The sequence below is a fragment of the Petaurus breviceps genome, unplaced genomic scaffold (assembly GCF_028583685.1).
Source record: "Petaurus breviceps papuanus isolate PSGF00001 unplaced genomic scaffold, PetGlider_PUasm1.0 91133, whole genome shotgun sequence".
In the NCBI taxonomy this organism is placed as follows: domain Eukaryota; kingdom Metazoa; phylum Chordata; class Mammalia; order Diprotodontia; family Petauridae; genus Petaurus; species Petaurus breviceps.
The window spans coordinates 16,420,642-16,446,099 of record NW_027187419.1 but is presented as its reverse complement, the minus strand read 5'-3'; the positions used below and the strand labels follow the sequence as shown (position 1 = coordinate 16,446,099).

The window sequence follows — 25,458 nt, the reverse complement described above, 5'->3', positions numbered from 1 at the left end:
TGCTCTCCAGAATGGATGATTGAGTTACAACTCCAACAGTGTTTTAGTATTCCAGTTTTCCCACTTCCCCTTCAATATTTGTCATTTTCTATTTCTGTCATATTAGCCAATCTAATAAACATGAGGGAGTATCTCAGAGCTGTTTTAATTTGCATTTCACAAATCAATAGTTTTAGAGAATTTTTTTTCATGACTATAGATAGCTTTGATTTCTTTGTCTAAAAACTACCTATTCATATCTTTTGACTAATTACAAATTGGAGAATTACTTGTATTCTTTTCATTTTGGCTCAATTCTCTATTTATTTGAAAAATAAGGCCTTCATCAGAGAAACTTGCTGTAAAAATTTTTCCAGCTATGATCACTGTGTATTTCCCTCCATCCTAGTTCCCCTTGTTTATCTTTTGCTCTCTCTCCTTTTACCCTGCCCCTCCTTAAAAATTGTTTTCATTCTGATTACAGCCTCTCCTAATCCTCCCTCCTTTCTATAAGCTCCCCATTTTTCTTGTCCTCTTTAACTCCTACTTTCTTGTAGGGTTAGATAGATTTCCACCTACAACTGAGTGTGTATGTTCTTCCCAATTTAAGCTAATTTTGATGAGAGTAAGGTCAACCCCCTTTCCCTTCCACTGTAAAAGCTCTCATAATCTCTTTTATGTGAAACCCCATTCCATTTCTCTCTTCTACCTTCTTCCACTGTATTCCTCTTCCTCACCCTTAACCCTTAATTTTATTCTTCTTTTTTAGATATAATTCCAATGTAGTCATCTCTCTTTCTCACCTCTTAATTTCTTTTTTTAGATAATATCCCATTATAGACAACTCATACCCATGCCCTGTGTCTATGTATACTGCTTCAAGCCACCTTAATGATAAAGATCTTCGAATTGCAAGAATCATATTCCCATGTAGGAATGTAAACAGTTTAACCTTGTTGAATCCCTTCTTATTTCTCTCTCTTATTTGCTCTTTAATGCTTCTCTTGAGTCTTATATCTGAAAGTCAAAATTTCTATTCAGCTCTGGTCTTTTTATCTATTTCATTAGATATCAACTTTTTTTTTTCCTTTGAGGGACTTTACTCACTTTTGTTGGATAGGTGACTTTTAGTTGTAATCCTTATGTTCTTTACTTTCCAGAATATTATGCTCTAAGCCTTCTGATTCCTCAATATAGAATCTGCTAAATCTTATATTACCCTGACTGTGGCTCCATGATAATTTGAATTATTTCTTTCTGGCTGTTTCCAATATTTTCTCCTTGACCTAGGAGCCCTGGAATTTGACTATAATATTCCTGAGAGTTTTTGTTCATTCATTTTGGGATCTCTTTCAGGAAGCAATTAGTGAATACTTTCAATTTCTATTTTGCCCTCTGGTTCTAGGACATCAAGGCAGTTTTCCTTGATAATATCTTGAAATATGTTGCCTAGCCTCTTTTTTTGTTCATGGTTTTCAGGTAGTTCAACAATTCTTAAATTAGCTCTTACTGATCTATTTTGCAGTTCATTTGTTTTTTCCTAATGAAGTATTTATCAGTTTTTCCTCCCCTGCCCATTCTTTTGGTTTTGTTTGATTGTTTTTCAACATCTGATAGAGTCATTAGCTGTCACTTGCCCAATTCTAATTTTTAAGGGATTTTTTCCCTCAGGCAACTTTTGTACCTCCTTTTCCTTTTGAACACTTCTGATTTTTAAGGCAATACGATTTTGTCTATTATGTTTTTAAGGTGTTATTTTGTTCAATAATTTTTTGTGCTTCCTTTACAAAGATGCTGAATTCTTTTCATGATTTTATTATATCACTATCATGTTTTTTCCCCAGTTTTCCCCTTTCCCTCTCTTATTTAATTTTTAAAATCCTTTTGGAGCTCTTCCAGGGCCTAAGATAAATTCACTTTTTTCTTTGAGACTTGGGATGTAGCTCTTTTGTCTTTTGCTCTCTTCTGAGTTTGTACTTTGAACTTCCCAGTCACCATAGGAACTTTTGATGGTCAGGATCTTTTTTCCTTTTTTTTCTTTTTTTTGGGGGGGAGGGGTGTTCTTTTTTTCCAGCCTATTTCTTGACTTCTAACTTTATGTTAAAATTGAGCTCTGCTACTGAGTGGAGGGGGCACTGTCCCAAACTTCAGGTTTTTCATGCTGCTTTTTTCAGAGCTAGTTCTGGGAATCTGTAAGTTTTCAATTCTTCCAAAGTGGCTTGATCTAAAGAGAGGTGTGGTTACTACTCTCATGGCCTGTGCTCTGGTCAGTGAGTGACCACAAATACTCTTTTACATTCTCTGTCTTCTCCTTCTGACCATACAATCCTTTGATTATTTGTGAGCTGAGAGCTCCAGAAGCTGTCACTGCTGATTGAGTCAACCTTTAAAGTCTGCTCCTAGCATGCTGGGATGTGAGCTGTGCTGCTGCTGCCTGCATTAGGCTGTGCTCTATTCTTACCCCAATGATACAGACCTTTCCTACTGGCCTGGAAAGTTGTTTGACTCCATCCTTTTCTTGGTTCTGCTGATCCAGAATTCATTTTGAGGAATCATTTTAAAGTTGATTGGATGAGAATTTGGAAGAGTTCAAGCTAGTCCTTGCCTTTATTCTACTATCTTCAATAAGCTAATTTCTTCAATAAAAATTACCTGTTTGGAATCTTTATTACTTTAATCTTTGCATTATCTTGACCATAATTTTTTTCTCAAAGCAATTGTTAGTTAGTTTTATTTGTTTGAACTGTTCTACTCCTTTCAACATCAAAAAATCTAGGCAACAGTGTAGTCAATAACAACTGTCCCATATTTGAAGTGCTTCTAAAAGTCTTTAATTGCTTTCTGAGGATCAATTAACCTACTTTGCAGCAATAATGTGTAATTTATTTTCATTCATTTCTACTTTCTATCATCCTTTCCTTTCTGTCTTGTTTTAATTAATCAGTTTCATAGTGGGTGCTAATGATTTTTCAAAGCCACCCTTCCCTACAGCAGTAACTATTGAAATATTTCTAACAGTAAGAAAAATGTGATCATGAAGAGCTACAATTTGTGCATGTTTTCTTGGAGTAATATCCAATCTTAAAAACTACTGAATTAAGAACAGAAAAAAGAGTACAATGAAACTCATGAATTTTGTGTAAAGCTAGCATTCATCTGAAAGAAGATTAACTGAAGGTGGGAAAACTGGATTAAATTTGTTTCATTTGATCAAGGATTGATTTCTAAGTCTGCCTAATGTCATTAGAACACACAAGATATAACTAGTGATACACACACACGCATATATACATATATGTGTATATATACATATATATAGAGAGAGAGAGAGAGAGAGAGAGAGAGAGAGAGAGAGAGAGAGAGAGAATTGCTTATGCCAAATAATTGGCAAACCTCTACATTTACCCCCTTGTGGCTTTGGGAAAGTTCGTTCATCTGTGTCATAGAATAATAGATTTAGAGCTAGGAGGGAAATTAGAAGTCACGTAAGTCCCACCAACTTATCTGACATATTTGACCAATGAGACTGAGTCACATGCCCAAAATCAAAGAGGTAGCAAGTAAAAGTCATAAAACAGTTCATAATAGTCCAAATTCACCACACTGGTCAATTTCTAACCTCCTGTGTAAAATTATTGAGACCCTTACTTATGACTTCTGAACTCCTTCACTCTAGATCTAGAACAGAAAAGTCACTCAGTTCATTCCTTTATATTATACTAATATATCTGAAATCTGGTGATTTTAATAAAATAAAGATTGAAAGAAAGAATAGATGATGGGCATGGGGCATGGCTTAGTGATCTTGAAATGAGAATACAGAGTATGCTATTTTACAGGAAAGGTATTTAGGACATTTGAAAAAAATGCACTAAGTTGCCAAGTTAACATAGGGACATGGCTATATTTCAGGTAGAAATATTAGAAACAGGAAAAAGACCATTATTCAAATATCTCTATAAATAAAAGTTTCCAGTAATCAGGGCTTCCTAGTTAAATAGAAATATTAGAGTTAGAGGAGATCTACTCTCTCTTTGTCTTTGAGTAGGTGATTTACCTTCCTATACATCATCCTTACTTAGGATGATTTACCTTAAAACACATCTTAAGTTTCATATAAATACTTTTATGTTTACAGACTCAGAGAACAGCTTCTCAAAAAGGGAATGTAAATAGTTTTCAAATATAGTGAATGCCAACTCTCTGAAGAGTGTCAAAAACTTCATGTGCTGACCTGATGTGCTGTGAATGTGAATTGTGCAGAGTTAAAGTCCTAAGTATTCCCAGAGAGGAATCAGTTGGATTCTAGTAGAACAATGAAAATGTATCCTGGTGATACCCAGATCCAGAGTCTAGGATCTATTAAGATGGGTAGGGATCTCTGGCTCTTACCAAAGATGTGAGGTTCTTCAAGTCATCCACACTGTATCCTAACTCATTGAGAAGTATTTTCATCCTTTCCAAGTCAAGTTCAGCCCCAGTTCTCTCAGAGAGATATTCAAATTGTATGTTACAGATGATGAGGGCCAATCGTGTACGGCCTTCCTTCTCCTTCACTGGGTATATCTGCAAAGAACAAATATGGGATGAACTGAAAAAGTCATTCTCCTTTTTCCTTCACAGTTCAAACAAAGTGTTCATACTTAGGGAATCAGGGTGACTCTACCCATTGTTCTTTCCCCTGTCTCTTACAAGAAGGCAATACTTCATTCTTTCTTGCTCAAGGATATTGTCTATGAAAGAAAGCAATTAGTGTGGAAAAAGCATAGGCCTGAAGTATGTGTGAGTGCATGAGTACACAATCATGAAAATTGAGGAAGCACTTTGTGTGTGTATACATATATACATATATAGACATAAATACACACATAGATATGTGTGTATATATACACATATGCTTATATATAGATTTGAATAGAGATATAGACATAATCATGTAAGTAGAAAGATAGATATATGTTTGCATATATAGGTTTTTATATAAGAGAGATATAAACTATTTATACACACACATACCTGTATGTTCCCAATATGAGGTTACTCATAGTATTTATGTATACACATATGTATACTCATACTCCCTTATACAGGTGATTTTAATAAAATAGATTTATATTTGTGTATATACATGTATATGTGTATGTATAATCTGTGTGTATGTATTATAATAGATATAGATAACAATTTTCTATAGTTTAAGTGAAATTGGAATTTTCTTTCCCTGGCCATCTAACAATTTACATTTAATCCTTGGCTCAAAGTCTACATCAAGTCCCACTTGCATTACAAGTCCTTCCTCAATTTCTGTTTTTCTCTTTTCTGAGCTTTAACCATTTGTTATCTCTACCAGTGGGACACCTATATTTAGTGAATTTATTTGAAAATAGGCCCTCTGCAAATGTAAATCATTCCCCTATAATGAAGTATCACTAATAGGGGGAAAATACATATAGGTTTATATGTAAAAATAATGTGATTACAAACCAAACTCAGGCCTTATGCAAATCATATTGAGGGCGGGAGAGAAAAAAACTATATTTGGAATAATACAGTTTATTACCTCATGTTATTACTTAATTATTTGCTATTTAAATTTTTCATTCTGTATATGTCTTCTCTGCCTTTTTTCCCAACTAAATCACAAACACTTTAGAGAAGGGATGAAACTTTAAAATTAGATTAAGTTCTTTGTACCAAGCATAGAGCTATCCATATGTGTCCCAGGTGGTCAGTGCCTACATGCATACAGTCATACACATGCATATGCTTGCATAATGAATTCATGGTTTTAAGAATATGCCTTTTAGGCCAAAAAGAAAGGATATCTAGACTCTAGGGCAGAGAGAGCATTGGGTTTACTCAGAGACTTTTTCCTTGACTGATTTTGAAAGATCTAAGGTAGCTCTTCCTATAACATCATGAATCCCCATGACTTGACAATTCACTGCTTCCCCCTCTCCAGACTATTGAATCAGGATGTAAAATTGAATAACTTTGAAAAACTCTGATCAATGTAATGACCAATTACTTTTACAAAGTCCTGATGATAAAACAAACCACCACCACCTTATAATGGTGATGGACTCAAAATATATTCTGAAACATTCATCTTTGGATGTGGTCAATGTAGAAATGTGCTTGGCTTGACCATGCATATTTGTTGTTAATTTTTTTTCTTTTATTTTTTCTTTCTAAATGACAGAGAGAAAAGTATAAATGCATAGAACTTGAAAGAAAATAAATTTATTTTTAAAAAAAAATTGCATAGTACCTCTCCTTCCCTCTCTTTCCTCTGCCTTTGGAACTCTTCCGGAGAACAAAGCTTGAGTATGCACATGGGCTCAACTGGCATGGCCTGGCTTGCTGCAGAAGGTGTAAGAGATAAAAATAATGTTAGAAGTAACATTGATTTTCTTAAAAATCAAACTTATCCTCTGGCCTAATTGTTGCCCTAGTTAAAGGTTGAACGTAGAAGAGTTTCAACATATGTATCAAGCAGAGATAACCCTTTCAAAGAAGATTTCTTAAGCAAAGGGATAAAAATTGGGTCTAAATTATGACCAAAATAGTGAAATCATTATGGATGAAGAGAAGAGCTAGTGAAAGTTAATGAGGGAACAGGTGTGTGACATGCAGAACTGTCCAAGTTGTAATCACAGGAATTTTTGTTTCTTCAGAAAACACCCAGAGAAATTATGGTCCTCTACGGAATAAACAAGATTCTATGGGGTTGTGTTCAGGGCCCAGTAGAAACAATCTTAATTCCAGCTCCATCCTCTCCCTTTTCAGATTTCATCGCATGAGTTTCACATTCTAGGTTCCTCAAGGGTTTTCTCTCTAATTCTCTCATGCTAAGTTCCCTTCTTATTGTTCTTATCCTTTTAACAAAATAGATATGACTCAATGGTTGCTCTTTTTGATATACCCAGTGAAGGTAGAAGGAATCAAGGGTTGTTCTTGGTTCAGAAGCACAGTTACTAACTTATAAGAAGGAGCTACTGCATGGATATGCCAGAATTCTATACTTGTCAATCAGTTTCTTTCTTCCCTTGGATTGATCTGGTTAAGTCACTAAGATGCTCATAAATCTTGAGTGGCTCCGTATTACCTCTCAAGTAAAGGTAAAATTTCTCTAATAGGAACTCAATGCCTTGTACAATTTGGTGCTGCCTTGCCAGTCTAGACTTATCTTATGTTGTCTACATTATGATACACCATGTAATTTCTATGTCTGTCATAAAAATAAAATATTAAAGTATTTTCAGGTTTGTAAAGCACTTTACAAATATTAACTCATTTAATAAAACAATCCCGTAAGGTGCTATTTTTATCATCCTTTTACAGATAAGAAAACAGACATAGAGATTAAGTTACTTGCCTAGGGTCACATAGTTAATGTCAGGTCTTTATGACTAAGGCCAGAACTGTATCCACTGAACCTCCTAGCTGTCCCATGCCTAAGGCACCACTTCCCAATGCCTGAGATGTCCTCCAATCCAAAGTAACTTTGTGTGTCAAGCTTTTATCTGTCATTTAGAGTTCAACTTAAAAGACACCTCCATGAAGTCTTCTGTGTTCCTTCTGATCAATAATGACTTTCCCTCTCAAAGTTTCCATAACTCTCTAAAGCACTTATCTCTGTTTTGTCTTATTCTCCTACAGGTCTATGAAGAGAGAGAACACATCTAATCTGAATGCTGTATCTTCCCCCAGAATTTAGTACAATTTTCTTAACATAGCAGGTGCTTAATAAATATCTATTGGGTGTTACTTAACTCTTCATCACTAGCATCTCTTAGCTGCCTTTTCTGCACCCATCAAGGACTAATGCTTGACACAGCACCTGTCACACAGTAAGTTTAATAAATGCAAGTAGACTATCAGGCAGCTAGGTGGTACAGTGGATAGAATTCCAGTCTTGGACTCAGGAGGATCAGAGTTCAAATCTGACCTAGGTCACTTATTAGGTAGATGACCCTGGGCAAGTTACTTAATCCTGTTTGGCTCAGTGTCTCATCTATAAAATGAGCTGGAGAAGCAAATGGAAAACTACTCTAGTATCTTTGCCAAGGAAAACCCCAAATATGGTCACAAAGAGTTGAACATGACTAAATTATTGAACCACAGGCTATCAAAATCAATCAATAATGTATTTATTAATCTCTTCCTACATGCAAGACACTGTTATTTGTGCTTTGAATTATCTAGAAGAGTGCTGCATCCATCTGTCTGATACTATGGTGTTTAAAAATTGTTATTAATGACAAAAATTAAGGCATATATGTTATATCTACTAAATTTTCAGATCACATGAAACTGAAAGTAGCATGTTGGATGACAAAATCAAATCCCCATAACATACCAAATGCCTAAAAAGATGAGATAAAATTAATACAAATACAATTTAATATATATAGAAGCAAAACATCAAAAGTCAGTGTAGTACTTCATATTAACTTGAACATATTTTACATTTAATACTTTTTTACATTCTCTTTCCTCTCAGTATAACGTATCAGAGCCAGGAGGATCTGAGTCTTGCCTTAGACATATACTAACTAGCTGCATTGCCCTGAGATGCCCACTTAACATCTCAACAGTCTAAGCAATTCTCTAAGCCTGTAAGTGGAAGAAAAAGTGAAGATCTGTATTGGCAAAGGTAATTCCTCACCAGGGACATCTCACACAGATGAAACCATAGATTTAGTTCTTTCTCTGAGTAAAATAAATTCATAGGATTTAGAGCTGGAAGGAGCTTTAGAAACCAGCTAGTCCAACCCCCACATTTTACAGATTAGGAAACAAAAGCAAAGAAAGGTGAAATGTCTTGTGTACAGTTGCACAGGTAGCTTAAATTATTTAGAACTTGGATAAGGTAGTCATGACCATGCAACATTTGAAATGGAAAATGTTTGGGACTTTTAGTAAATTACAAGATCCACAGGAATCAATAGTATGGCATGGTAGTCCCCCAATACTAATGTGATTATAGGGTACATTAAGAGAGACATGGAGCCCAGAATTAGGCAAATAATGGAAACACCATATTCTGTTCTATTCAGTCTACATATCTGCTCTATTCTGTTCAATTCTTAGTATCACATTTTAGCAAGGACACAGACAAGCTGAAGGGGGTTCAGAGAAAAGTGACTAGGGTTACAATAAACCTAGAATTTGGGCTAGATGACCTCTGAGGTCCCTTAAAATATTAATCAGTTTGCTTTTCCATTTGAGAACCTGATAGAAAATAAAGGGCAGGGATTGAAGCAAGTGATTGGATGAAGGATTTCGATTCCATTTAATAGACAATCCAGGGGTTTCCCTGTACTTGAGATATTTAATCAACAGCAGTACAATCATTTGTATAGAAAGGCTTTCTCAAGCAGGCAGGTTGAACTAGAAGACTGTTGAAGTCTTGTAATTATTGTATTTTGTGATACCATGAAAAGAAGATAGTACTGCCACAATCACTTTATAGTCAAATGGGAGTATAAAACGTGGATGTCTAATTCCCTAAGGTGTCAGTATCTCTTAAATGACTATATATTCACTTGAATATATTTTGTATTTAATTCTATATTCACATACTATTTCCTCTAAATACAATGTAAACTGTTTTAATTTTAACTTTGCTTCTCTACCAAAACACTATACCTGAGAAAATGTAGATTCCTATAAACATGAGCTCATTCATTCATGAGGTAAACATTTATTAAATTCCTGTTATACAACAAACACTGAGATTCAAAGGCAAAACCAGTCTCTGTCTTCAAGGAACTTACCTTCTCCTGGATTGATTGACAGACAATATAGGTCATAATATGACAAAGCAACTGAAAGAGGCTAAATAAAATTGGGTGAGAAATTTCAGGAAAAAGAAATTATCTCTAGCTATGAGTACAAGGATAGACCTCATGAAAGAAGAGGCATCTTTCTGTGATCCTATCAGGGCCAAATTTATTTCTGAGACTCATTTTTTTTTCTTCAGTAAATAAGGCACCAGGTTCATGGCTCTTGAAACAGAATACAAGAGTAAAATGAATTTATTCCTTTGTTCTTTTAAAGGTTTTTTTTTTGCTACTTTATGCAATATAATATATACAATAATTGTGGATGAAAAAAATAAGTAAACATTTTTGAAAATCCACAAAGTACAAAATTGTTACTTAGTCTTTGATAGGAAAAAAAAAAAGGAAATGAATTAACATGCAGCAAATAAGCATGTGTACTTTTCCATGCATTCCAAATCCCTCCACCTTTGGCCTTACTTAGCTTACTTATTTGCTTCTTTTATTTTCTTTTAAAATATAATATCGTTTTTAATGCATGTACAGTTCTCATTTTTCTGATTTCACTTTTCATCACTTCATATAGATCTGTATGTTTATCTTTCCTTTAAGACACAATATTGTTACATTACATTACTGAACCATAATTGAATCAGCCCTAGCTATGCGGTGTTTCCATTACTCCCCCTCCTATTGCCCTGATGTTCTTGATTTACTACAAAATGAAAATGGGATTCAGGAAATCATCAGACACCAGAGTACATACAATGTGGAGAAGCGTGGTTCCTGCTGAGACCTGAAGCTGCAGGGCTCCCAGTGATAGAGTAGATGGTGTCCTATAGTTTTCAAAAGACCCACTTAGGGGCCAGAGTCATCTCCAGACTCTAAGTGAAGATGCATACAAAGGAACCCCTGAGGATAGCTTTGTTCCCATAGTCAATTTTGCCTCATTTGTGCCATCTGTTATTATAAAGGGTGAGTTCCAGCAGAGCAGGGCCTAGACTGAGCATCACTTTGAATTCTGCATCCACACACCAATGCACATATCAAAACTTCGAACAGATTGTGATTCAGGAATATAAGACCCTTATTTTATATATCCCTCTGGATTAAAGCTTGAAGGGGGAAGGAATAGAATGGAGCATGGTAAACACTCCTGTTGTCTCCCCTAGATCTTAACTCTTTATCTTAGAGAACAGAGTCAGAAATATAAGGATTTAAACATCTAAAACCAAATAGCTGAATACTGAGGAAGACTTAATGGGATAATATAAAATTATTTCCACAGTAGCTAATCCCTTCTCCTAAGAAGTACCAACCTTCAAGCCCAGGTAAGAAAATAAAGGGTAGAGGGAGAGAAAGTTGGAATGATAATGAGAAATAAATGGAACACAAAGCCCAGTCTTGGAGGTAATAGCTGATAAATGAATGTTAGGTAGCCTTGTCTTGCGAACTAGAAAGAGCGAAGTGAACCATTTCAGAAACTCTTTAAGCATTCCTTTCACTGAGCCAGAAATCTTACCAGAAGGTAGTGATCTCTCATCATTGTCATCCTGTTCATCTTGGGTAAGCAGGCTTTTGGCCAACACTTGCCCTGCATGGTGGACTTTCCGAGCAAAAGAATTTCCCAGGATTTTAACCCTCATATCAGTTTTGGCAACTGCTTGAGCTTCACGGTACTTCTCTTGTTCATCTTTATCCAACTTCAGTATATCCTTTTCCAGCAAATCATCCAAAACACTGTTCATTATGTCCTTTCCCAGTAATTCAAAAGCCTTAAGTGGCTTTTTCTTGATAATCTTATCTGTGGAAAGCAAAGATATTCCTTCAATCATGGAAATGGGACACAAGCCCTCCCCTTAATTTTAGAGAAAGTTCTCTACAGGAATTAATCCCTGAGGTCCTCTTTATGTCCTTAGTGCCCAACACCCTTTGCCTTTAAAAACTTTTTTTTTAACTTCTCAGAAACCTTTTCTCCCAGTTTCATGTCCTCACTCAGTCACTCAAAACAATATTTGACTATTTTATAAAATGACAGTAAATAGGCAAGTCTGATTTTGGTTTTCTCCTCTCCACCCTGCCCCCCCTTCAGGGTTCTTCTCCATTTTCCTTATTCAATTTTCATTTACTTCCAATCAATCAAGAAATATTTCTTTATCACTTACTATGTGTCAAGCACTGTGTTAGTACAATGCTCTTTTAAAACTTCTCTCTCTCCCTCCTTCCACTATACTGCCTCATGTGGACTTGTACTGTCCCCCAAAGTGCTTAGGAAATTCTAACTCTCCCAAATAATTCAATACCACAAATATATTAACAACCTATGTTGCACAGAGCTTTATGCTAGATGCTTCAAGAGGTATAAAATTTAAATGATTTCATAGGATGACACATTATAGAGCTGTGAGGGGTCTTAAAGATTCAGTCCAAACTTTCATTTTAAATGAGAATGTTTGACTTCTTCCCCAAGGTCACTCAGGCAGTAGGAAGTCAAGATGGAGCTTGAATCTAGTTCCTCTGATTATAAATCCAGTGTTCTTTTCATTGGCCTCATGGATGTGACATTCTGCTAAGGTCAAGGATCTGACAAGTTCATTTCTTTGTATGTTAGAATGTCGGTGATTTTTGATAATTCAGATATTCATTTAAAAAAAGAAAATTAATTAACATTATTTAAAAGATTTTCATCAAAAGGATGCTATGATCAGAGTCATAGCTCATGAAAGTTAGTCTAACAAATGCATACAAGGAGACATAAGGAACTTACCAGGGTTGTCAAGAGACAGGGTCTATGAGGTAAACCGTATGGTCATCACAGATACCTTGATGTTTGTTGTAAAGCAGGTGGGGAAAATGGGGTATCATGGTGTGACAGTGTAGGAGGATACAAAGGACAAGTCAGTGATCCAATATCATGCATTTGTCAAACTGATCTGAAGGATAAGACCCCAGTGTGACTATCCATTAAAACTATAGGATCACACATTTAGAACTGTAAGAGAACTTAGAGGTCTAACAACCTCATTAGATAAATGATAAAGCAGAGACCCAGAGAAGCTGAAGGACTTGCTTAAAATCATATAGCTGTACATAGCAGAATCAGGATTTGAATTCAGGTCTTCAAATACTAGGGTAGCTAGGTGAGCACCAGACCTGGAGTCAGAAAGACCTGAGTACAAATCCAGTCCAAGACACTTAACTAGCTGTGTGATGCTGGGCAAGTCACTTAACCCTTTTTTGCCTCCATTTCCTTATGTGTAAAATGAGCTGGAGGGGGGAAATGACAAATCATACCAGTATCTCTGCCAAGAAAACCCCAAATAGGGTCATGAAAAATCAAACATGACTGAACAGCCACAACTTCAAATTCCAAATTCAGTATTCTTTCCATTGTACCATGTGTTGTAGCAAATATTTATGGAACTATTGTACCATGATTTCCTCACACTTTTTCCAGGGATCTTACTTTCTTTTAAGTATTTTGACATCAATTACCTCTTTTATCTTCACAGCAACCCCATGAAAAATAACATCATCATATTTATATGCACATTTCAAAGCCCAATCTCACAAATGTTCTGTGAGGCAGGTAGAGTGAAAAATATTATCTTTGATTTACAGATGAAGAAAGTGGGGCTTACAGGATAAATGGCTTAAAACAAAGTATCACAGATCTAGAAAGGGTAAGATATATGATTCAAACTCTGATTTTCTCATTTGTTTCCATCTACTCTAATGACTACAGCACACTCTTAGATGGGCAAACTTGTTAATGTTTGGAGGAAAGGAAGGAAGCAAGGAACTTGTTAATGATTTACATAATATCATTTAGTATTTTATTAGAAGAGCTGAGATGAAAAATCAGATCTTTGAACTCTTAACCTGGTGAGCTTTTTGTTTGTTTCTTCTGATATACCAGAGTGGTTTGGGGTCTAGCACTGGTGAGACTATAAAGATATAAAAGATAATCCCTATTGGGTTCACAACTTGGTTCTGCTACAAATTGCATGGACCTGGGCAAGTCATGATCTCTCTATGCCTCTTTTTTGGTAATATGTAAAATGGGAGTGTTTAAAATGTTTTCCATTTCAGTTCTAAATCTATAACTGTATGAAAAATTATGCGATATTAATTACAGCTCAGAAATTCAGAGAAGTAAGAGTTCGACAGAAATATCTTAAAATCACCAAGTCCAAAGCTGAATTATTATATCCCATTTCCTCCAACTTTCCCCTCTTCCATATTTCTTTATTTCTGTCAGATACTGCCATCCTTCTAGGATTCCATAATTAGAATTTCTCTAATATCCTCAACTCTTCATTCTCCTTTACCCAACGATGTCTTATGAGTTATCAAATCTCACCATTTCTACTTCTACAACATTTCTGAAATCTAATCACTTCTCTCTATTCATGTAGTTAGTGTCTTATTTCAGGCCCTCTGTCCTCATCTACTGCAGTGGCCTTGCAATGAATTTCTCTACATAAGATCTCTCACTTCCACACTTGCTATCAAAGTAATTTTCTAGAAGTACATTTCTGACCATGTCACTGTCTTACTCCATAAACTCTCTCTCCATATATATATATACATACACACACACACATATATATATATACATATACACACACACATATAGCTATGAAATAGAGATTGATAGTTTCATCGCATTCCTTATTTTGTGTTCTATAGAACTATTTTGAGTGTTTAAAATCATAATAAAAAGGTTTTAGGGGTGGCCAGGTGGCTCAGCGAGTAAGAGCACTGGTTCCAGTGTCGGGATGACCTGGATCAAATCTGGGCTCAGATACTTAGCACCACACCCAGAAATAACTGGCCATGTAACCTTGAGCAAGTTACTTAACCCCAATTGCTTAAAAAATAAAATAAACTTCCATTAAAAAAAAAAAAGAGGGGTGGCTAGGTAGCGCAGTGAATAGAGCACCAGCCCTGGAGTCAGGAGGACCTGAGTTCAAATTCAGCTTCAGACACTTAACATAAAACTAGCCATGTGACCTTGGGCAAGTCAATTAACCCCAATTGCTCTCCAAAAAGCAAAAAAATAAAATAAAAAAAAGGTTTTGCTTTGTATTGTGTGTGTGTTTTTAAAAGGAGTTACGGAATGCTTTGTAGAGTTAGTGGGAAATGATCTGGTTAGGTCTTAAAAAATCAGAACAATTTATAGAGTCAGAAAGGAAAGTACTGGGCACAAAAACATATGACAGCAACAGAAGTAAGTCCATATGAGAGTTAGGTTTAGAGTGGGTCAGTCAGGAAACCAGTCTGAATAAGCAGAGCAATACTGTTAGGGAGGGAGCAGTTGTTTATTAGCTGTAAGATGTTATACTGCTGTGGTAGCAGAGAGAGACCATTTCATTTGATAGACTGGTAGCAGAATGTAGAGGGTTTCAAAAGGTAAAAGAAATTAGATTTTATATGATAAGCAACTGAGAGTTGGCACAAATCTTTGAAGAGGGGAATAACAGGATAAAATCAGAGAAGCATTTGAAAATTTGGAGTGAAAGCCCAAGAATGTCCTCAAGGCAGCAATAATCAGTCCCTGCCTCCTCTCCTTTTGTTTCACTGAAGCTGTGAGATAGGAATTAGCCTCTCCCTGGTTTTCAACAGCCCTTGGCTCATCTTCATCAGTGTCTGAGAACAGAGGCTGGTTTAGATCATGGAAATGCAGAGTGGAATGAAAACAATTTGTTTCTGAGAGTTCCTGGCCATCTGCCTTCCTGATTTTCTTCCTCCTTCAAAGTGAGATCAAGGAGAAATAGAGTGGGCTATAAGATCCAGAGGGGCCTTGCTCCAGGATCTGAACTTATAGCAAATTAAAGTCCCCTTACTCACCAGCCATGATCCCTCAGGTTTGCGCCCCTCGTTCTACTTCACTCCGGCACCTAAGGCAATTTAGTCAAAGGATATCGAAAGTTACTAAGAACTTCCTCTAGTTAGAGGAGGGGACGGACTTCACTTGTGGGAACTGCTGCTTTCTGTAACACAGAGGTTTTGCCGGGAAATTCCCTCTGATGTTGTTGACCTTTTGGCTGGTTCTGCCATCCCGCTCCCATTTTCACCATTTACTTCCTGTCTCCCTACTTCCAGCCCTCTCCCTTTTTCTCATTCTCTTCCTCTTTTTTTCTTCCTTTTTGCCGTCCCTTCTTTAATGTTTTGCTTCTTTATTTCTGTCTAGAACTTTGTCACAGTCTCTTTCCCATTCCTCCTTTCTCCCCTCCTAACTTCTCTTTCTCCAGAAAGGCAGTGAATTTGACTATTTTATTCTCTTCCTGACTATTTACACACTCAGTTAAATGTTTGCTATTGAATTAATATCTGTTGCCTGGTGTGGTAATAGACCATGAAGTACTGGATCAGCTCAGGCGGTGATTTGCATAAATGATTATGTTAGCCTGTCACACTGGACTTGGGAAAAATAGCTAGGGGCTCCAGAAGCAGTTATCTACAGACTTCTGGTATTTTATGTGCATATACCTTTAAATGAGCTTGCATCATATATCTTGCAACCTCAGTTTTCTTCATCTGTAAAATTTTGTAGTTGCACAAGATAATCTCTCTCTAGATAAATAGATATAGACTGAAGGGAGCATACATTTAATAAGAACCTACTATGTGACAGGCACTATGCTTTGAGCTTTACAAATATTTTCTCATTTGATACTAACAACAGCCCCATTAGGTGGAAGCTATTTTTACCCCAATTTTGCAGTTGAAAAGGCAAGGGTTAAATGACATGCCAAGGGTCACATAGCTAGAGTCTAAATCCAAATTTGAACTCAGATCTTCCTGCATACAGGGCAAGAGATTTACCTTCTGCATCACCTAGCTGACCTCCAGAGCCAGGGAAAGTCTGTCTGAGATACTCCAGATACACCATTTTTTCTCAACTTCTGGTCACTTAGTTTGCTTAATGGGTAACATTGCATAGTAAAAAGAGTCCTAAAAGAGTTGAAAAGGTCTAGATCACATTAGCTGTTTAATGATAAACAAAAAGTTATCCTTTACAAGTCTCACTTTCCTTATCTGTATGTAATTAGGGCTACAGTATTTTCACCTAATGCCTTCCATTTGAATTGCTAGAGAAATTAAGTGATTTTCTTTTCCCCCATAAGATCATAGGATAAAGAGGAAAAAAAGGTATCTTAGAAATCATTTAGTTCAACTGCAAAATTTTACAGATGAAGAAAACTGAGGTTGCAAGATATATGGTGCATGTTCATTTCAAGATATATAAACAAAAGTACTGGAAGTCTTTAGATAACTCTGACTCTGGAGCCCCTAGCTATTTTTCCTACTTCACTGTGACTGATTAAGGTAATTACTTGTGCAAATCACAGCTTGAGCTGATTCAAAACATCATGGTATATTACCAGTCCAAGCCAGTAATATTACATTATATCAATATCATATATAATATAATAGCAAACACTTAACTGTGTATATAAATAGCCAGGAAGAGAATAAAGTAGTAGTCATTCTCTGACTCCCTACTCAAATGGGTACAAGTACAAATCTTTCTAAATCTTCCTAGAAAGAAGGATGGAATAGAAATCTTCCAGCAAAATTTAGAAAAAGGTGAGGAAATTATCCCTCAGTGTAAAGAGTGGGGAGTGAGGGAGGAGGGAATGGAAAGAAACATCTAATTATTCCCCTGACTCCTTTCAATGTGTTTTTTACAGGACAGTGTTGAGATCTTCTACCATCTCAGGGTATACTGAAATGTAGTGAAATGTCTTGGCTTGGTCTGGAATTAACAGGATTCCTTTGGGATTCTTTTCCATCTCAATGGTCTCTTTTTTTTTTTTTTTCCTCAATCCCATTCTTAATGGCTGTGGATGCTCAAGAAACATCCCAAGATTCATTTGGCAGGGCTGAGTCCAAAAACCTCTCCCTTCCCCTTACTACTGTGGTCCTGTCAGTCCTAATTATGGTACTTATTCTCCCTTTCCCTTCTCACGCATGAGAGGGACAATAGTGGCAACAGTATGTATGAGGGATGCTTATTTGAGATCGTGACCCTAGAGGTTTATATCCATCCTTGGTACTAATGGTCAGTCACTTCAAAGCCCAAGTTTGCCTTTCCTCTTTTAAAATTTCCTCCTATGTAATTCTGGGAAACCATGTGGTGATATGGAGAGGGAGTTGGAATTAGAATCAGGGAAAACTTGTAGTCCTAACTGTGACAAATACTACATCTTTGATCATAGGCAATTTGCATAATATCTCAGTGCCCCAGACAGCTTTCAAAGACTAAACATTAAGGGTTATTGGTCTACGTTGACGATAAGAGTTTCTCTTTTTTTTATTACTTTATGTTATATTATAGACTTAGTTACCCAAAAAGCTAAACATTTCAATACATAAACAACATAAAGAGAATTGCACATAAAACTATGCATTTCTGCCATGTAGGAATTTTTGTTGTTGTGGTTTTTGGAGAGGGAAAGGCAGAGCAATTGGGGTTAAGTGACTTGGTCAAGATAACACCAGCTAGCAAGTGTTAAGTGTCTGAGTCTATATTTGAACTAAGGTCCTCCTGACTCCGGGCCTGCTGCTCTGTTCACTGTGCCACCTAGCTGCCCTGGATTTTTTAAAATATATATTAGATCTAACAAGATAGTGATAAATTTTGTCTATTTGTTAAGTCTCTGTCCGAATTATTTTTTTTTTTAATTTCTGTGTGTGTGTGTGTGTGTTTTTTTTTAGAAATGTTTTATCTGGGGCCGCTAGGTGGCTCAGTGAATAGGGCGCGGGCCCTGGAGTCAGGAGGAATTGAGTTCAAATTTGACCTCAGACACAAAAACTAGCCATGTGACCTTGGGCAAGTCACTTAACCCCAATTGCCCTTCAAAGAGCAAAAAAAAAAAAGCAACTCCCCCACTCAAAAAAAAAAAAAAAAAGAAATGTTTTATCAGTGTTCTTTACTTTCTGGAGTTGCCATAAGATGAATTTTCCACTTTGAAGAAATCATAGCTTTGGACCCCACTTTTGCTTTCACATTCCTTCCTCCACCAAACACACACACACACACACACACACACACACACACACACACACTCACACACACACACATAGTGAAATGTATGTCTATAAGTGGAAAATACATCTCAGTACATTAGAGAGGACCATTCTTATTCTTTTTCAAGCGTTTTTGGTGGGAACTATGAACCAAAGGAAAGAGAAATTTTCCCAAAGGATACTTGGGTCTTTTGTGACCAGAGAAACTCTGATACACAGACATGTATAAATTTAGTATGATTACATGAAACCACCTAACTCATAGGTTAGATCTAAGGAAATTTCTATGAAATAAATATGAGCAAGTATTGTCATTGTTGCTTTTGTTAATGTCATTACTTCCTCCTACTGTAGCTCATACATAGACAAATCCAGAAGGTATAAGGGAGCTATTGTTCAGGCCTTTCTCAACAGAATCCATCCAAGTTATTCCTCTCTTTTGGAAGATAATGAAATACTGCTTTCTCATTCATTCCTTATAACACTGGGGAATTAAATTCATGAAGAGAATGCTTTAAGAAATATTGTATTTACAAAAGATTGTGAATAGATTTCCAAAAGGACTTATGTGACAGAAAGAAGTATATAGGAAATAGAGAGAAGGATTTTACTTACATTAGAATGGTGTACTGAGAAAATCTGTTTGATTTCAACTTTAGAAGGTCATAAAATAATCAGAGCTTCCCTCATTGCTGCCCTGGTTTATCATTAGGGATACATTTGTGACATGTGAGCAAGAGGGAAATCTCTTATTATTTAGGGATGGTCGTGAGGATATGAAAGTAATAAAGCCGAAAGGACCTGAATTTGACATCAGAAGATGTGAATTTAGTCCCAAATATTCCAGTTTCTGTGACCTTTTATGCTAAAAAAGTAAGGCTAAATGATGGACAAAGGCCTTATGTGGAAGTAGATTTGTTTATTATTTATTGTATGCTGAACCTGATGCTGCATCCCACATTTAGAGAGTTTTCCTTCTTTGGTAGAAACTTTTGTGTTACATAGAGTTGTTGTTTAGTCATTTTCCACTTGTGTCATATTCTTTGTGAACCCATTTTGGATTTTCTTGCTAAAGACACTGGAGTGGTTTGCCATTTCCTTCCCTAGTTAATTTTTTTTTTTGCTTTTTTTGGAGGGCAATTGGTGTTAAGTAACTTGCCCAAGGTTACATGGTTAGTTTTTTTTGTGTGGGTGTTAAGTGTCCGGAGGCCGGAACTGAACTCTGGTCCTGACTCCGGAGCCGGCGCTTTACTCACTGTGCCACCTAGCTGCCCCTCTAGTTCATTTTACAGATGACAAAACTAAGACAAAAAGGGTTAAGAGACTAAGCAGACTTTTATTTTAACCCTTTTTGCTTGAATTTTGAGTTAATATTTTCCTTTGAACTATGACCATTTGAATTTCATAGTTTGCCTAATGAAAGTTCAATAATCGTCCCCTTGTAAACATTTGCATTCATTCTATCAGTTCTGAATAAATCTAATTTTACATTCTGCTATGCTACATTTTCCATGTTGTCCACAATGAAAATTGTTAAATGTTTTGCCAATAGCTGGGTATTCTCTTTCAATATACTAAGTCTACTAGATAGACATATCAGTCTAGTAACCCTATGAATAAAGGAAATGAGGGTAGGCATTTGCCATTATTTGTTCTTTTTTCTTTCTTTTTGAAGGGCAATTGGGGTTAAGTGACTTGCCCAAAGTCACATGGCTAGTAAGCGTGTCAAGTATCTGAGGCCGCATTTGGAACTCAGGTCCTCCTGACTCCAGGACTGGTGCTCTATTCACTGCACCACCTAGCCGCCCCCATTATTTGTTCTTTATGAAGTTGGTTGTTAGTAATAGATATTTGTCTTTCATTTTTTAAAAAACCTTCCTTTTAATGAATTCTAGGATATTAGCAGTGATCAAAATCATAGTCACCAATTCATACCTCAAAATCTCTTCTTTTGACAAGTAAAATGATTATCCTTCTCTTGTTCTATGTGATTTTTCAAAAATTGCTCACAGCAGCTCACCATTCATACCCACCATTTCTTTTATTATAGTTATTTACAATAATTCTTCAGAAACTGATTAACAGAATTTATCAAAGACAACCAAATAATCTTATTTTCTCATTTAATTTGTATTTCAAATTCCTTTTGACCATGTTTGTGTAATCTTTTACATCCTGAAGATCATTCTCCTTGGCAGAAAAAATTGAAAAACAAACAAACAAAGAAACAAACAAAAAAACTCCACAACCAACCAAAACCAGAGTTGGGTTTTCTGACTTCTTTTCATCAATTAACATCTTTTTCATATACATGTATCTTCCATCCTATATCTTTTTTCATCCTCCTGTTTGTTATTTCCCTATAGTAACTAGGAGAATAAATCATAAGATATCCCTAAAAAGGGTTGTTTCATAAATAGGGGAGAATGACTCCTCGTTTTCTTATTCATAAAATGGGAATAATAACAGAACCTACTACATAGGGTTGTTTTGAGGAAGCTATTAGGGACTCATTAACAACAGACTTTTTAAAAAGACTTACATGTGCTAGGTACACAGTATTGTATGTAGTGAATTTACAGTACTGTACACATAAGCACTTCTGAGCATAGGGCAGACATGAACAGGACTTTAGAGATCAACGAATTGAAGCATCTTAGGTAAGAGATGAAGAAAAATGTACCAAAGAGGTTGTTGCTGTGTGACCTTAAGCAAATCATTTTTTCTTCATCTGTAAAATGAGAGGATTGAAATTGGATAGACTATGAAGTGGTGAATAGCAGAGGAAGCATTTTATAAGATTCTTCTTTTTTTAGTTTTTGTGTACATATCCTATATCTTCAACAAAAGTATAAGTTCACAAAAGTCAGGGACTAAGTTTTCCACTCCTCTTGTATCTCCCATAGTCCATAACAAGGGTCTTAGTAGGAAACAGCTTCTCAAAAACACTTACTAAGCAAATTCAATAGCACTGTACTGGGAAAGCTAGAATATTCTATACTGCCCAGTCCTGTTCAGACAACTGCTGAGCACTCCTGGAAATCTATCCTGGATGAAATTCTTTTGCCCAGTAAAGAACCCAAAAAACTGACAAATTATTTGATTTTATATTTATTGGACTGTTTAAGGAAAAATCAGACAATAATGTCTACAATTCCCATGACGACATCCTTCCAGAGGACAAAGGTATATAAGTATTGCATCACCTGTGACTTCCTAGAGAAAAGAGAGAAGTACAACATGAGGAAAGGTAATGGTCAAAGTTAATCTTTAGTCCAGGCCCAACCCCTGGAGTGAAGGACACAGCCACAAAAGCATGACATCTTGATATCCCCCAATATTTACTAATCAAACTAGTGGGAAGAAAGACCCAGAATAATCTGAATTGGAAATCTACCAAAAATACCAAGTTGTATCTTGGGTTGTTCTCACAGAAGAATATTCTTGCTCTGAAGTTCTATGAGGTTCAATTTAGGAACAGATATATAATTGTTACTTGCTAGAATAAAAGGTAAAACTGACTCCATACTAAGGGTGTCATAAGTCAACCTTCAATCCTAAAAATGGTCTTTCTAATGAATTTTCACCAATATGGTTATATTCAAGAACAAAACCAGGGAAGAATTCTGAGGCACTATTTGTCAACCAGGACAAGAGAATTCTCTGGCTAGGTTTCTATTTCTTTGATCATCCCTTTCTCCATTTATACAATTGAGGCAAGGACAAGAAATATTAAAAAAAAATCCAAGAGAATTCTACATTATTCACTAAACGAACTACTATTTTGAACTTTTTTTTCTGTTAGCCAAATTAGACACAGAGATGGGGAATTTTACCCCTTCCACATTAGAGTAATTTACCTCAGCTGCCAACAGCCACTGTTGCTGATGCTTACTAATTTAATTGCCCGGGAAGAGATAGAAATACTTTGTTAATGTTGTTCTTTCGATGGTGGGCATTTGTACACTCAACTGTTGGATCTCAAATGAATTCTGGACCTAAACAAAAAGAGATAAGTTTCTGAGAAAAAACAAAATATTCATGTGTACCAGAAGCAAGGAAAATATGATACCAAGCAAATCTCTCTTCCCATTTGCTAGCCTGACAGGAGGAGAAAAGGAAATGAAGAAGTCCTAGGTTTTTGCCCAAAAGTGGTAACCACTGATATATGTTGCTGGAGGGAAGGAAGATAATATGAAGAACTGATTGCCCCATGGCAATTGTGATTCATGGCAGGTCAGACTGATTCTGAACTAGGTCTTCCAGACCTTTATAGCTTAACAAGACAGAAGGGCAAAATGGAGAAGAAAGATGGACAGAAATGGGTTTGTAAAAGCACGGGGATAAAAGCCTATGATGTGTTGATTATCTTACCTTGCAGAAAATATCATACAGATGACAGTACCAAGCATACTCTCTAAAGTAATGAATTAATTGGATGATGAAGAGAGAGCCCTTGTTGATGTTTCTCCAAGACAAATTATCTGGAAATTAAATTAAATTTTCCAGGTATTAGACATCTTATATATGTAAGGCATTTCAAAGATGAAAAATAATACATTATGCTTCTTCAAATCATTTATAATCCAAAAGAGAAGAGTGGACATAAACACACTTAAGTAGGTAAAAAGGTAGAGTGTAATAAGGGCAAAGGAGAGATTCAGTAAAATTGCTATAAAGGGAGAGAATATTTTCATCTTGGGAAAGGGGATTAAAAATGGTTTCCTATGGGGTGGCTAGGTGGTGTAGTGAATAGAGCACCAGCCCTGGAGTCAGGAGGACCCGAGTTCAAATTAGGTCTCAGATAATTAACACAAAATTAGTCATGTGACTTTGGGGAAGTCACAACCCCAATTGCCCTGGCTTCCCCCTTTCGAAAAAAAAGCAAAAAAAAAAAAAAAGGTTTCCTAGAAAAAAAATGCTGCTTAAAGGGAGTTCTGAAGGAGTTCAAATATTTCAACAGTGGAAGTAGAAGAAAGGATGGAGGATAAAAAAAAGCAAAAAAAAAAAAAGGTTTCCTAGAAAAAAAAATGCTGCTTAAAGGGAGTTCTGAAGGAGTTCAAATATTTCAACAGTGGAAGTAGAAGAAAGGATGGAGGATAATGTCAGGGTACTGTTTGCTTAGTTTAGCTAGAAGACAATATGGCAGAAGGAGGCATGATGTGGTAAACATTTCGGAGGGCCTTAAAGGCAAGGCTAAGGGGCAATGTCTTTTGCTTTTAGGAAATTCAATTAAGCAACCATTGATTAAGCGCCTGTTATTTGTAAGATATTGTGCTGGGTTCAAGGGATAAAAATGAGGAGCAACTGGAGACTTCTGAGCATGGAAATGACACAATTTCAGATCTGTACCTTAAGAAGATCCTTTTGGCCGCTATGTAAAAGATGGGATGGAAAGAGAAAATGGAGAGAATTGTTAGGAACTTATTACTGTCGTTCAAGATAGAAGTGATGAGGACCTAAATTAAGTTAGCACTAGATCTATAATCTAGGCACCTTCTGTCCCTGTCATACTGAAGGAGAAACAAAGAGGCAACTTCAAGAAGAAGTTATAATATCCTACCTCTAGTATATCTTAATAAATGGTAAAGGAATGAATGAATGAATGATACTAGACTAGTTCTTCTTGCCCCAGGGATAACTTCTTCAATAATATATCTTTCTTATTGGCCTTTTATTTTTCACTAAAAATCAGTTTCCTCCTTCTCAAAAGAGGCACTCTGTTCTCCAGAAGAATATGTTTGGGAATATGATCCTAGGAAATGTAGCAACCTTGGCACATGTGCCTATAACCTCTTCCCCCTTTTTCTCTACATCAAGCCATACCCTCTATAATCTTTGATGGCTTCCTTAAAAATTTAGTTCTTATAGGAATACTTCTCTAATCCCATTTGACCATGATTTCTTTGCTATTCCCCTTAATCAATATACTATACACATGATTAATTTGTCTTTCCAAAATTGTCATCCTGCTTGTGTTTTTAAATTGCTGGTGTTTATATTTTTTTCGCCTACACAAATTGCAAATTGTTTTAGGTTTAAGATCCTTTGCCATATAGCACAATGTTTTACGAACAATAAATTCTGAGTTAGTCAGCATTATGGAATGGCAACAATAGAAATGTAAGAGATCAGTGGCTATAGGAAAATGTAGATAAAATTTAAATAGAAAAAAAAACAATGAGGTATTCTGGAAAAGGAGTAGAGAAACCAAGAATTCTAGAGTCATCATATGGTCCTCCAACAAATCCCTAACAAACATGGCTTCTTGATCCATTTTGCACTAAATGAGTGGGGATTGTACATTGGGAGGCTTTCATTACAAAATTCTTGCCCAGGAAGCCACTTACCTGGAGTGGATGAGCAGAAAGCAATGAAGTCCTTCTCCACATGGGCCCTATGGAGAGCATCTTTTTCAAAGATGTATCGGTCATGGGTATACCTGTCTGCAGAAGGTGTTTCAGAATCACTGAGCCAAACAACTCCTGGGTTGTCTGCAGAAACATGAGAATTGGGGTTAATATCCATTGAGTAGAGACAAGCATCCTTACATGCTGAGCTAAAATTTGGCACTAACAATTCATATACCGCCCCCCTCTCTCTCTCACACACACACACACACACACACACACACACACACACACACACACAC

General features: G+C 36.1%; 2 protein-coding genes across 7 annotated transcripts in view; both read right to left on the bottom strand.

Moving 5' to 3' along the window:
- LOC138155467 (caspase-4-like) overlaps positions 1–16,087 on the bottom strand; it is a 37,253-nt gene extending 21,166 nt beyond the window's left edge. The window contains exons 1-4 of one of the 2 annotated variants that reach the window (XM_069080720.1): positions 15,621–16,087; positions 11,290–11,571; positions 6,251–6,342; positions 4,372–4,545 (exon numbers count right to left, since the gene is read on the bottom strand). In XM_069080720.1, the coding sequence (XP_068936821.1) occupies positions 4,372–4,545; positions 6,251–6,342; positions 11,290–11,571; positions 15,621–15,627 (555 nt within the window). In that variant the 5' untranslated portion in view covers positions 15,628–16,087. The remainder of the gene's footprint in view (positions 1–4,371; positions 4,546–6,250; positions 6,343–11,289; positions 11,572–15,620) is intronic. The other variant, XM_069080722.1, reaches the window with a different exon arrangement.
- Positions 16,088–21,901: 5,814 nt separating this feature from the next.
- LOC138155179 (caspase-1-like) overlaps positions 21,902–25,458 on the bottom strand; it is an 18,242-nt gene continuing 14,685 nt past the window's right edge. For all 5 annotated transcript variants that reach the window (XM_069080243.1, XM_069080242.1, XM_069080245.1 and 2 more), the window contains 4 exons: positions 25,157–25,300; positions 23,181–23,290; positions 22,667–22,804; positions 21,902–22,022 (listed from right to left, as the gene is read on the bottom strand). In XM_069080243.1, coding sequence (XP_068936344.1) covers positions 22,706–22,804; positions 23,181–23,290; positions 25,157–25,300 — 353 coding nt within the window. In that variant the 3' untranslated portion in view covers positions 21,902–22,022; positions 22,667–22,705. The remainder of the gene's footprint in view (positions 22,023–22,666; positions 22,805–23,180; positions 23,291–25,156; positions 25,301–25,458) is intronic.